A 13,875-nucleotide genomic window follows, 5' to 3' on the forward strand; every position below is an offset into this window, starting at 1 on the left:
AGATCCCTTCCCAACAAGTTTACTGGGGTAGAGTTGAGGAGGAAGTTATACAGGGCTTTTAGAGGTCCCATAGAAATAGAGGCAGATCATAAGGTAAATTATCAAAATTCACAGCAGGTGAAATTTGGACTCTGAGGAAGAGGGACAGGAATTAAAGGTAGTGGTATTAAGGAAGAATATGTTGCTGTACCTCTAATGAGAAATGTGGGAGGGAGTTCAACTTATAGGGTTATTTTCACTTTTAAATTTAGTAGTAGTTGAGGGCATTGGGCATTTACTTCCCTAGAGAAGAATCGGGGATTTCTGAGGAGGGGATTTGGACTTTTCACCTCATTTTGAGAACCAGGTAATTCCAGGTCCAGTGTTCTTTTTCCTCAATATGGGTGTGTGTCCAGATCAGAGGAAACCCTGAATTGTGGAGCTTGCATTGTATATTTTCCATTTTTAAAAAAATTCTGTCTTCATAATGCTGGGCTAATATCTGGAACTCAGATAATATATGCATTTTTTTTTTCCAGTTAATACTATTTTTCTGTAATGTCATGGGGTTCTGACCTGAGACTATTTATAAAGTTTGCATGGTCATTGCAGAAGCTGTTTGAGAAGTCAGTTCTAGCCTGAATGGTCTTTCCATGTTGTATCTAATTGAGGATGATGGCTACCTTTTCATTCCTTTGTTGTTTACAGTTTTGGACGTGTAGGGAAGATTCCTAGTAATTTTTTTTTCTTGAGTCTTCAGTGGAAATCCGGGTTACCCTGAGACCCATGAAGGACATTAGAAAGGATGGTTCATTTGGCCTTTGTAAACCAAAGGGAGGCATCTCCAGACCCAACTAATGGGAGGATAAGTTGCCATAAATTGGGAAATCCTGAAGAGTATACTCCTAGAACCTTTTTTGTTTTCTGGAGTCAAGAAGATTCTTGGTGATGGCATGTAGTTTAAATGCCAAGTCTTCATTGGCCTTGCATGGGAACTTGTATTGGCTACAAACTAAGCTTCATCTTTGGGAGATGGGAGTTTGGAGTTGAGGAGCTGGAGGTGCAGGTGGTAGAGAACATTCAGGGAGAGAAGGCTATAAAGGGGGGTTGGGAGAGGAGAGGAATTTGGGGGTGCAGTGGAAAGCTTTTGGTGGTTTGCTTGGTTGGAAATTTTTTCTGAAGTCATTGTGAACGTCGCTAATTTGACAAGGATTGAATTATTTAGCCATTTTTCAGCTTCATTAAAGGTAAAATGGGCGGACTACTATACATCTGAAAATTTTGTTCCTTTATGCTCTAGAACCTTCTCTTAGGTGGACTAGTATGGGTATAATCCAGGAGGTCCAAAGGGGCCACTGTAGCTGAAGAGAGTTTTTAGTAAAAATTTGCCAGTAAGAAAGCACACAGCCAGTTTATGGGCTGCAGCGGTGAAGCACATAGTCAGGAAGGATTTAAGAAGGAGAGTTACAGTTGACCTAAGTTCCCATGGGAGGAGCAGAATTAAATAGGACAGAGAAGCCTAGTAGAGAATCAGGAAAAAGATTCCCGCTGAGGCCTTAGGGAGTGGATCCTCACTTGAAACAGAGTTGGGGGGAAATTCCCCATTCTATGATTTCAGGAATGAAACCCCACTGGAAACAAAGTCTGGGCATCTAACCCAGCTTTAGACAGTACACAGGTTGCCCCCATATTCACCATGGTTTGACTTAAAAATGTTCAACGTTACATGGTGTGAAAATAATGCACATTCAATAGAAACCATACTTTCTGTTTTGAATTTTGATCTCGGCTAGGGATGTGTAGTATAATCTTCTCTGGAAAAGCTAAGCAGCATCAGCGAGCTGTGGCTCCCAGTCAGCCGTGTGTTCATGGGGGTCAACAGCTGAGACTCTATCCTGTGTTACTAAACTGTGATCACTGTGACAAAATACCTAAGAAAAACAACCTAAAAGAAGGAGAGGTTTATTTTGGGTCAGTTTCAGAGGTTTCAGTCCATATCAGCGCTCTTCATTGCATTGAAGCCTGTGGCAAGGCAGGAGCATCATGGCAAAAGGGAGTAGAGAGAAGGAAGAAGGGACTGGGGACAAAATATAGTTCCCAGGTCCATGTCCTCAAGGACTTACCCCCTTTCGACTAGGTTCCACCTCCTGCAGTTTCAGCCAACTTCCAGTAGTCCTTTCCACTATGAATCCATTGATGGATTAATCCATTGATTAGGTGAGAACCCTTATGATCCATTACTTCCCCAAAGCCCCACCTCTGAAAATTGCTGCCTGAGCCTTTGGGGGACATTCCAGATCCATACTATAACAGTAGGTTAGGGGTATTTATTGCATTTTGACTTAGGATATTTTCAGTGTATGAGTTTACTCAAACATGACCCAATTGAAGTTTAGGAGCATTGCTAGAATCTTAAGAATCAAAATATGCCCTCACCATTCTTCAGCAGACATTTATTTGACACTCAAGTCAAGCAGGCAGACTGGAAACAAAGTGTGTTGAGGATTGGTTGTTATATCTGAGGGCCTAATGATTGGTGGTTGGATCAAAAACAGAGCTGGAAGTAGTTAAAGCAGTACAAATAGACTTTATTCAGGAACTATTGGAATATTGGGGAAAGAACTGAGCTTAATTCCAAATATAGCATGGATAAGGAGGGATTTATAGCTGAAAAGTGGAGTGAGAGATTCTATCAATGTTCACCATTGTCTCCTGTCAAACATCTTGTTGACAGTGTCTGCCTTCATTTGACCAGTGGGGTATGGCTATCACCTAATCATGGAATTATAAAACCACCAACCATCAGACAGTGGAAAACATTTAATGGAAGCAGAATAGTGGGACAAGTACACTTTCAAATGTTGTGGTGAGACCAAGGAGTTCTTGCACGTGCACTTAGCTTAGTACCATCATGCAAGAAAAAAATGAACTAAGTAACAGATTTTACCTGAAAGAGCTTATGGTCAGGAACAGTTAATCACCTATGTAAAGAGGTGATTGATAGAAAATAGATGTAGTGTTTTATAAGAGAATTACAGTTAAGCTTCTTAAAAATGTAGTGAAGATAAATCCTCTAGAGACTTATAGGTCCGTATAGGGAGAATATTACTGAAGTTTGGAGGAACAGATTACTTCTGACTTTGGACTCTGAAGTATCATCTAAAAGAAAGAAGTTACATCCTAAAAAGATTTCATTGGAACCTATGATTTTTAAATACCTTATTATTGAGAAAGTGCACTATTATGGAAAGAACATGGGCTTTGGAATCAGACTTACCTACACATGATTTTCAACTCTGCCATTTATTTAATAGCTGTATTATATCACGTTGCTTCATTTCTTTGAACTTCAATTTTCTCATGTGTAACATCACAGGTGAACTGTGACTATTTAAATGATTAAATGGGATTACAGTTTTAAAAGCACCTAGCAAAATGCCTGGCGGTACCTAATTGCATTTCGATAAATGTTAGTTCCTTTTTTCCCTCTTATCTCGCTCATTTCAAAGTCCCTTCCATACCATTAGCTTATTTTATGAACATGGAGGCAGGAATTCCAGGTAGGAGGCAATTGCAGTAGTTCACTCATTCATCAGGCACTTGCTGACTACTTGCTTTGTATAATGCACGTGCAGAGGCAGGCATTAATTATTTTAAGAGACATTTCAGAAGTAGAATGGGTGGAATGTGGGAATTAAGGGACAACTAGGGGAAGGAAGGCAGAGGAGAGAGTAAACTGATTTATGTCTAGTATAATCTCTGGAATCAAACTAAGGGCTTGGGAAAGGATTATTCTTAACTTTAAACATGTGCAGTTGCTCTCCATGTTTGTATCCACAAGTTCAACCAACCCTAATATTAGAAAAAAAAATTACATAGTAAACATGTACAGACTTTTTCCTGAAACAAGTCATTATGCCTAAACAATGCAATAATAACTATTCACAAAACATTTATATTAGGTATTATAAGTAATTTGTAGATGATTTAAAGCATACAGGAGGATATAGCAGGTTATATGCAAATATCACATCATTTTATCTGCAGTACTTGAACATTCACAGATTTTGGTATGGGGGAATTGGTGTCCTGGAATCAATCTTCATGGATAATGAGATAATTCTACATAACATTAGCTGTCTTCTACTTGAGAAATTTGTTTTCTGTAAATTTTATGGTTTTTTTTTAAAGAAAGTATATGACAAAACGTGCAATGGTTGTATCTGGTGTCAGTATACATCTGCCTCTAAATATCGAATTTATTATAGAAAAATATCACTTTGTACACACGGATTCTAGCTGGCATTGCAATATCACTGTTACAGTATTGACTGAGTTTGCCTTTTTCTTTTTCTCAACTAGTTTGACAGAGGTTACTCTTACAATATCCGCCATAGCTTCGGAAAGGAAGGCAAGAGGACAGACTATACACCTTTTAGTTGTTTGAAGATTATTCTGACTAATCCACCAAGCCAAGGAGACTATCATGGTAAGTGCTTTCAGTGGATATGCTGGAAACTGCAGAAGCCTAGCTATGCAGGAAACACTGAAGCAATGTAATGGCTTTTTTTGCATTACTGACAGGGCCCAGTTTGTAGCTTATGTCAATCATGAGTGTCAAGCTAGAGCACCATTACTCTAACAGTGATTTTTCTTATTACTGAACTAGGTCAGGCAAGAGAAATTCATTCAGCTGCATTTTAGTTTGTGCTGGACTGGGCTTTTCAGTTCTCAATTTCCACACTTCTCCTTCTGTTCTCTTTCCCCCTTTTTCTGCAAGTGTCTTAGAAAACTAATATAAGTTTTTCAAAGCTTATTGGAATTGAAATACTGTAGTTTGGAATATTAGATTCATTAATTTTTTATGAATTTTCTATTCATTAATTTTCTGAAAGATTACTGAGGAAGAGTGTGTTTTATTCTCATTACTGTTATCTGATTAACCAACAAATACTAAGCAATTTTGTAAGTCATGGTATCAAACATACCTATCAATTTGCCTGAGTTGTTAGTTAAAAAATCCATGTCAAACTGTAATTTGAAGACAGCCGAGTTAATTTTTTTTTTTTCCATAAAGCGTTTTCTCTAAGCATACATGGAAAAGTTTCTCATTTGTCTGGTGTGTCAAGCAATGATTTAATAGCTCATATTAATAATTTTAGATTACCAAAGCATTGCTATAATATGTGTCAAAATAATTTTTTGTTTGTTTTAGAATCAAGTGAAACAGTTTTATAAGATTGCACACTGTTAGGCTGCAAATAATCACCAGCATATTCTTAGAAAGACTCCATGCGTCCAAAGCATTATAAAATGCTTTTACATCGATTACTTAATAAGTGAAGAAGTGGCCAATGCTTTTAATATGCAGTGAGTGATTTCTATCACTTGTGTTAGAATCCCTTAAGATAACCTTTGGAAATACAGATTGTTCAGGTCCCACCCTCAGACATAAAAAATTAGATTTTATTTGCATTTCCCTGTGTAGTTTTTATCCTAAAGTTTGAAAGTCATTGACCAGATACTTCTATTGAGGAAGCCAGAAACTTGTTAGCATAGCAGCCATACCAAGATGTGAACTCAGAACTGAGTTTTTGGCCAACTAAATTACTAGGGATTCTTCTTGTGAATTTCCAGGTCCGAGCATTCATCACTTGTGTAATTGACTTTTATTAGCATAAATGCAGGACTTTATGTTTTTTTTTATTTCTGTTAGATAATATCTTATTTATTTCAGTGCATTTTTATTATATTTGTTTCTAATTTATACTCTTTCACTCAAGAATAACAGTGGTTAAGCTTATCTGTAGTAGATATGTTCCAAGAGCTGCAGTGGGTACCTGAAACTACAAATAGTAGTGAACCCTGTGTATACTATTTTTTTCCTATACATATGTATTTGTGATGAAGTTCGGTATACAAATTAGGCACAGTTATCAATAATAACTAATAAGTACAACAGTATGCCATAAATAAAGCTATGTACATGTGGTCTAAGTCTTATGATGTAGCATTAGGGTACTATTACAAGAAGGATTATGTTGGCTGATCTGTGTCAGTGAGCCATTCTGACATCAATAGTTAAATGTCAGGAGCATATGGTGTCAATGCTTAGAGATCCTTGATAATTAAAGTCCCCCCCACCCCCGAAATGTTTTAGAAGATCATTGTAATTGGAAATTGTTGTCTTTTTTTTTTAACTTAACAAGTGTTGCTACAGAGGTTGTGATCCTTTAGTGATCAGGAGCTGATTGTAATGCTAAATTTTAACTGAGGATTGTATTCTGTAATTTGTCCCCAATGTTTGTGGGATTGGGAATACTTTTAGCAAATTTTGGTAACATCCACATTGCTGATTCTTCCTCTATAGTTAAAAAGTTCTTCCAGTTCCTCATTTAATACTTCTTGATGGCTTTCGGTATGTTTTTCCACTTCTTCATCAAGTATGTCAAAAAATCCTCCACTGATTTGTCTTGCTGCATAAATGATTTTCCTTGTCTTTTGGTTCCTGGGAAACCTTTAAAATTATCACAACTTTACTCCTTAAGTTCTTCCAACAGGCATTTACAATTTCTGATTTTAGTTTATCCACTTAAACTTTGATGAATTTTATGGCATCAGCAATAGTGAATCATTTCCAACACTGTATTATGTCCAGATTAGGGTCTACATCAATTGCGGATTAAATGCAACCAAATACCAGATGGATGTATGTGGCTTTGGCAAATCTAATGATGCCCAGGTCAAGGGAAGCAGCGAAGTAACATTTGGAGGTAAAAATACAACCTCACTGTTTTTGTTTTCATAGCAAACAGATTCAGGATGTTGAGGTGCATTGTTACTAATGCAACTATTATTAGTAACAACACTTTCTCTTCTAAGTATTTTTCCATTTTGTGAATGAAGTGATGGTGGAACCATTCCATAAATAAGATGGGTGTCACAAATGCTTTTTGATTATGTTGGCAGAAGATGGGCAAGATAATTTTTGTTTTTGAGAGCACATGGGATCTTCACTCTGTTCACTATACCTAATTTCATCATATGCCCTATAATGGTGCTGTTACTGGAGTCCTAGGCCAGAGGCCCAACTCTGCAGGTCCCAGCAAATCAGGTCCTGCCATTCACCCCCCAAAACAAACAAAAGCAATGGTAAAAATCAGGAACTTCAATCATATGGCCATATTAGGGAGACGATATAGCTCAACCATCTTGGTCCTGTCTTTGAGGGTACTGACATGAACTTTAGGTTTAAATAAAGGAGGAAATGGAGCAGGGAGTGAGAGGTATACATAATTAAGCAATCTTGGTCAAACTGTGGTCTGGTTGATTGTTATCTCAGTTCTGATTCTGTGAGGTAGCTCTGGAGAAGTCAGAAGTCCTTTTTACTTGAGGGGACAATTCCCATATTTTATTTGCAGGATATTGTCAGACTTGTGATCCTGGAAAGGTACAATTTGGTTCCTGTGAGATGATTCTCCTACTTAGGTGGGTAATCTCTTCATGGGGTGATCTGCCTGGAAAGAGGCTTCACTGTTCCTGGAAGATGCAGGGTAATAACTAAAATTTTCTTTGTCCACTCCAGGGGTCTGGAATAGGACACTATAAAAGCTGGCAATTCACTTGTCCCTGCAAATCTTGGAAATACCTTAGTTACTCTTGTCTTGGTGTCTTTAGCCTCAAAGTTGGTAGATTACTAGCTTTGGATGAATACTCCTTAAGTGATTAACTTGCCTGTGTGCAGAGTTGAGCAGGAATCTGACCAAAAGTTTTAGGCAAAAGGGACATGTACAAATGAAATCAGAAATGCCAAACCTTTATCCTTCTTTTAGTTAATCATCAGGCATCAGTAGGCCCAAATTAAGAATTGGTGCTGTTATCAAAAATGGCATTGAAATTTGTTATATTGCTACATAGTACAAGTTAATCTGTCCTTCCATGTTTTATGCCCTCATGCCTCCTTTGCACTTTTATGAGGTTCTTTTGAGCACCTTCTTCCAGAAGAGTGGTTTCTTTGCAATTTTGAAAATTTGCAAATTTGAAAATTTGCTTTGGATGGCATCCCTTCTCTTTAATCAACTTTTTCAGCTCTGCAGGAGGTGTGATAACAGCAGCTTTTTCCACTGATTCAACCTCTCCAGTAATTATGTTTTTTGTTCCAACCCTATTCCTGAATCTGTGTATTCTGTTACTTTGCAGTAAATGGCTTGACGTCACACATTTTAAGGGAGCCTTGCTAAAGTCTTTGTATAGACTTAAATCTTTCTGGAGCTCCTAGATCATATTTTCTGTTGAAGTCTTCTACCCACAAATTTAATGCTTTTTCCATCTTAACTATGCACTTGTCACATCATGCATCCAACTTTTGCAACTTGAGGTGGATAGAATTAGCATGAATTTCTTTGTCCTCCCTCACCTTTTCATGGATAAAAAATTTATTCTTACCACAGATCTTAGTCACCTCAGCATCATATTTTTTTTCCTTAATTAATTGAGACATTTCACCTTTTTGGCATACCCAAATTGCCAGCAACAATACTCTTGTGCTTTGAGGCTATTATGAAGTTAAAAAATTAGTTATTTGAATAGAAGCATTGCAGTACCACAACAGCTAGTAAGTGGTTAATGGGTAGGTAGCATATACAGCATGGATACACTGAGCATGAGTGTAATGGGTAGGTAGCATATACAGCATGGATACACTGAGCATGAGGAATGAGGTGGGAAGAAACAAGATTTCATTACACTATTATGAATGGTGTGTAGTATAAAACTTTTGAATTGCTTTTTCTGTAATTTTAATTTAATATATTTGGACTGGATTTGACCTTTCATAAGTGAAACCACAGAAAATGAAGCCTCAGGTAATAGTGGATTCCTGTTCTATACTTAACAAACACTTGACTCATATTTTTTGGAACAGATTCACTTATTCCCCCTTTAAAAAATAAACCTGATTTTTTTTTTAAGCACCTTTTCAGGCTCACAGCAAAATTCATCAGAAAGTACAGAGTTCCTGTGTATCCTATGCCATTACACATGTATAATATCCCCTACTATCAACATCCCACATCAATGTTATATATCAATTGTTTCAATTGACAAACCTGCATTGACATATCATTATCACCCAAAGCCCATAGTTTATATTAGGACTTGCTCTTGGTGTGATATATTTTATGGAATTGGACAAATTTATAATGCCATATATCTACCATTGTGGAGAAGAGTGTCACTCTTAAAAAATCCTCTGTGCTCTGCCTATTCATCCCTCCTTCCCCTTACTCTCTGGCAACTACATCTTTTAACTAACTTCATAGTTTTGCATTTTACAGAATGTCATATAGTTGAAGTCTATATGTCATTGGAGGGCTACATACTTTGAAATTGTTTTCTATCACTTGGCAAAATGTGTTTAAATTTCCTCCCTGTCTTCATGTCTTGATAGCTCATTTCTTTTTATCACTGAATAATATTCCATTGTCTGGATGTACCATAGACTATTTATCCATTCATGTACTGAAGGAAGCCTTAGTTGCTTCTAAGGTTTGGCAGTTATAAATAAAGCTGTTATAAAGCTGTGTGTACACACACACACACACACACACATACACACACACACACATTTTTTCTAATATTCACTGTGAGGAACTAATAGAGCTTCTGGAGGTGAAGTTCACAAAAGTGTGAGAACCCCTTGACTTGGCCAACACTGAGGCTCCAGCCATTTACCTAGAACAGTTAGGCTTTCCTGTTGGCACTGCTTCCTCTGGAGGTCCTGCTCATGGGTTTCTGCTTCAGTCAGTTGTGATTCTGTTTTCACCTGTCTCTCCAGTTTGGGGGAATCACAATGTGGAAGACGGAAACAAAGTAGGTGTTTATATCAACAGCTTCTCCAAGCAATAGTCTGTTTCTTGTAGTGAACATAGCTTCAAAAGACCTTTCTATGGCCATTAGTACTTCAAAGATTAACAATCTTCATTTTTTTTTTGGCTTTGTTCTTTCTGACCTTTCATATAGGTCTGGTTATTATTTCAAATATACTTTGGGTAATTTTTTGTAGTCTGTCTCCTTTTTCTAATGCCCTTTCATCATTCTGTGATTAAACAACAATACCCCTTATACCCTCATTTCTTTCTCATTGGGGTGCCTTGTAATCTTATCAGATACTTCAAGAATAATAGCTTGCATGTTTTGAGGGCTTACTATGTTTATGCCAAGAGCATAAAATAGTTTATATTGCATTCTTATGGTATATATGTGAGATGGATATTATTATTTCCCTCACTTGAGCAAACTATGAAGCTGAGTCAGTAAGAAGATATTTGTCTAAATACCCAATTAGTAAGTGGTGAACTGAGTTTTAGATTCAGGCTGTGCAGTTCCACACTCTTAACCATGTATTATAAGGTTTCTCAAATGTTTCTTTGCACTAAATATTTGTTTTCTTCAGAATAGAGATATACTGTAAATTTTTAAAATTGCATTGTTTGTAGGGGTCCATGTCATTATAATGGATGTTTTTGAGAAACACATTTGTATTTGCCATCCTGGCTGTTTTCCATATTTTTTCATCAACTGGTTTCCTGTTGATTTCATTAAAAACAAGCTGTTTCTAATTAACTTACAAATCCATCATCTTTATGATTATAAAAAAATCAGACTTTCCTGTATTCATTTTTCAAGTTAAGTATTTTACTTACCATTGGAGTTTCTTATTAGGATATTTAAAATTTACTAGGTTTTGGCCCAAAATATTAGCTTTTAATTATAATCCTTGTGTTCTTATTTATTCAAGTATTTCTAATAGTTTATCTTTTTGTCTCAAGCAATATAGAGATGACATACTACAAGTTGTCTTTCTGCGCAATAGTTTCCTATTTGTCTATTTCATTTTCTTCCATGATTCCTCTAAATTTGTATTCTCTTCACAGGAAATAGGCATAGAATTTATTGAAATGGTATATGAGCTTCATATTTCTTACGTTTTACATTTTATTTTTTGTTTACATTGTCTGTCCCACCCTTTTTTAAAAGAACTGCAACTTTTAAAAAAATATATATTTTCTTTAGTTGTAGGTGGACACAATATGTTTATTTCATTTTCATGTGGTGCTATGGATCTAACCTGGTGCCTCATGTGTGCTAGGCAAGCGCTCTACCACTGAGCCACGACCGCAGCCCATCTATTTCCCTATTCTTATGTACCTGTCATGTAACTTACGTAGACTAGAAAAATGAGATTATGTAAAGTTTGTTTAAGGCAAACTGTTAAAGCTACTTTATGATTATCTGTACTTACTAGCAAGTAGCAAAATTAAAGCTGTTTTCCTCATCATGTACATCTTAGCCTGAAAATGCTGTAATATTCTATGTAACTCTTGAGCCTGTAGCACCCTGATAACTGTACAGCTAAGTTGTCATTTAGATAAAGAGAGGAAAGCAGTTGCACCCATGGGCAATTAGCTTTTTTTATTAATAAGCTGTTAGACAATTAAGAGGAGCTTAGGCAGTCTCTTGAGAGTGGTATTATACTAAGTCCCGAGTAAGTAACCTTGTTGGTGTGCTGGTTTGTTTTCTGTTGTCAGGGTGCCCATTTCGTCACAGTGATCCAGAGCTGCTGAAACAGAAGTTGCAGACTTACAAGATCTCTCCTGGAGGGATAAACCAGGTAAGTCAGATTCTGCTCTGCATCCTCAGTAACGAGGCATCAGACAGATCATCTCAGGTTTATTTAATGTTCTTGTAGTAAGGCTATGTTCTGTTTGTCAGGCCTTACCCTAGGCACCCTATCTTTTAGATGAAATCAGCTAAAGTCTTGACTCTTCTGGTTTAAACTCCTTGGAAATTCCAGTTCTTCTATCTGCAACTTTGTATTTTTATTTTTCTTAGTTGTAAAGGAAGATGAACCCCTCACCCCTTTATTCCTTCTTAGTTTGTTTCACTATATCAACTGAGGACCACATTTAAAAATAATTAAAGAGTAATATTTTGAAGCTTGTTAATGAAACTGAAAATTAATGATAACATTTTATTTTGGGAAATTATTTCCCGAGCACACAATAATGTAGTGTGTACTGACTGAATGCTGATAGGCATCTTTGTTTAATCTATGCTTCTGATTGTAGTTCTGGGTCTAATAATTTTCCAAAATACTTTGTGAACAATTTAAATAAAAAGGAAATGCTCAAATTGTCAAAATAAGAGTACATCTTTTGGTAAGCCTGCCTTTTTAAAGAAATAAGTCTTTGACATTGCAAAACCTGTTATTTATAGTGTGCCTCTGAGTTCACTTGGATTTTTGAAGGAATTGCTTCCTTAGCTTTGGAAGAACAATGTATGTTTTAGAGCTCTAACATCTAAGTCATTATGCATCCCTAAATTTCTTTTGTGTCCAAAGTTCTGATTTAGTTAATTCAGTTTCAGTCTTATAATGTGGGCTGTGCAGAGAAGAATAAGGTATAAATCCTGCTCCCAAAGAAAAGGGTCTGGAGGAAAATACAAGTCAGGTGTTACAAGAGAGTCTTGGGTAATGAAGGAGGGTTTGTAACCATCTGGGGAAGCAAGGATTACTTTCTGGAAGAGATGATCTTTGAGGCCTTGAAGTAATATTGGGAGTTATGAAGAGAGAATGCATGGATTAAAACAGAAAGCACGTTGTTTTATTGGGGTTTCAAGTTTAGGATAATGGTGGCACCAGTGTAACATTGAAAGGGAGCTTAAAGGAAGAAGTTGTTTGGGAGATCAGTTATAGAGGCGGAACTTTTTACATGGCAGACGGATTGTAGATTTGTAGCATATTCAAGAAGTTAGAACTAGAAATCAGATGACCTTTCTGGTTAAAATTGTGGAATTGTGAGTCTAGAAAGAATATTGGAAAGCCATTTTTCTTTTATGGAGCCCTAGGATGTGACATGCAACATGCCATTGTGCATCCCTAGTAAATCTGTAGTAAAAACTGAAATTGAAGCCAGCCCTTCTGATTTCAAGATATTTTCCCTTAACCCCACTCTACTTTAGAGCTGATTATCATGATAATTATCATGTGGGAAAGAAGAGGTAGGGAGTCAAAAAACATGTCTCAGAATGGAATCTTGGGTAATGCTTTTATCAGGTATTAAAAGGAAGTGATATTAGTCAAGACCAAACAAGAATGGGAGGAGAGAGGGGAAATATATATAAGAAGAAAGTAGGTCCAAAAAGTCCTTTGTAGTAGAGAGACTGTTTAAGGTGAAGACTGCATGTGCTGAGTGGGTTACTCAACTATGACTTTGGTAAAAGGTGTCAATATAATGGTGGAAATCAAAAGCCAGAACACACATATCTAAAAGATGAATGAATAAAAAACAGTGCATGTGATACTTTCAGAAAATGTACTCATAAAAGGGGCGTCACAATGGTATTAGCTTATTTATCATGGAATGGTGTATTTGTTTGTGGGTTTAAGACTGAAGGAGAATGGCATTTGCAGGTAAATGGATGGAGTTAGAGAAGATAATGCTAAAGTTAGCCAATCCCCAAAACCAAATGTTGAATGTTTTCTCTGATATAAGGAGGCTGATTCATAGTGGGGTAGGGAGAGGGAGTGTGGGAGGAATAGATGCACTCTAAAGAGGGGCAGAGGGGTGGGAGGAAAAGGGAGGGGGCATGGGGGTTAGAAATGATGGTGGAATGTGATGGATACTATTATCCAAAGTACAGGTATGAAGACATGAATTGGTGTGAATATACTTTGTATACAACCAGAGATATGAAAAACTGTGCTCCATGTGTGTAATAAGAATTGTAATGCATTCCACTGTCATATATAAATAAAAAAATTAAAAAAAAAAAAGACTGAAGGAGAGGGGTTGGAGGTGTAACTCAGTGGTAGAGTATTTGCCTAGCATGCATGAA

General features: G+C 36.7%; 1 protein-coding gene across 3 annotated transcripts in view; it reads left to right on the forward strand.

Moving 5' to 3' along the window:
* Positions 1-13,875, forward strand: part of LOC308642607 (DNA primase large subunit) — a 280,835-nt gene that overhangs the window by 231,642 nt on the left and 35,318 nt on the right. For all 3 annotated transcript variants that reach the window (XM_081281732.1, XM_081281731.1, XM_081281733.1), the window contains 2 exons: positions 4,342-4,468; positions 11,568-11,650. In XM_081281732.1, the coding sequence (XP_081137858.1) occupies positions 4,342-4,468; positions 11,568-11,650 (210 nt within the window). The remainder of the gene's footprint in view (positions 1-4,341; positions 4,469-11,567; positions 11,651-13,875) is intronic.

The sequence above is a fragment of the Spermophilus citellus genome (assembly GCF_964194105.1).
Source record: "Spermophilus citellus genome assembly, chromosome: 2".
Taxonomy (NCBI): domain Eukaryota; kingdom Metazoa; phylum Chordata; class Mammalia; order Rodentia; family Sciuridae; genus Spermophilus; species Spermophilus citellus.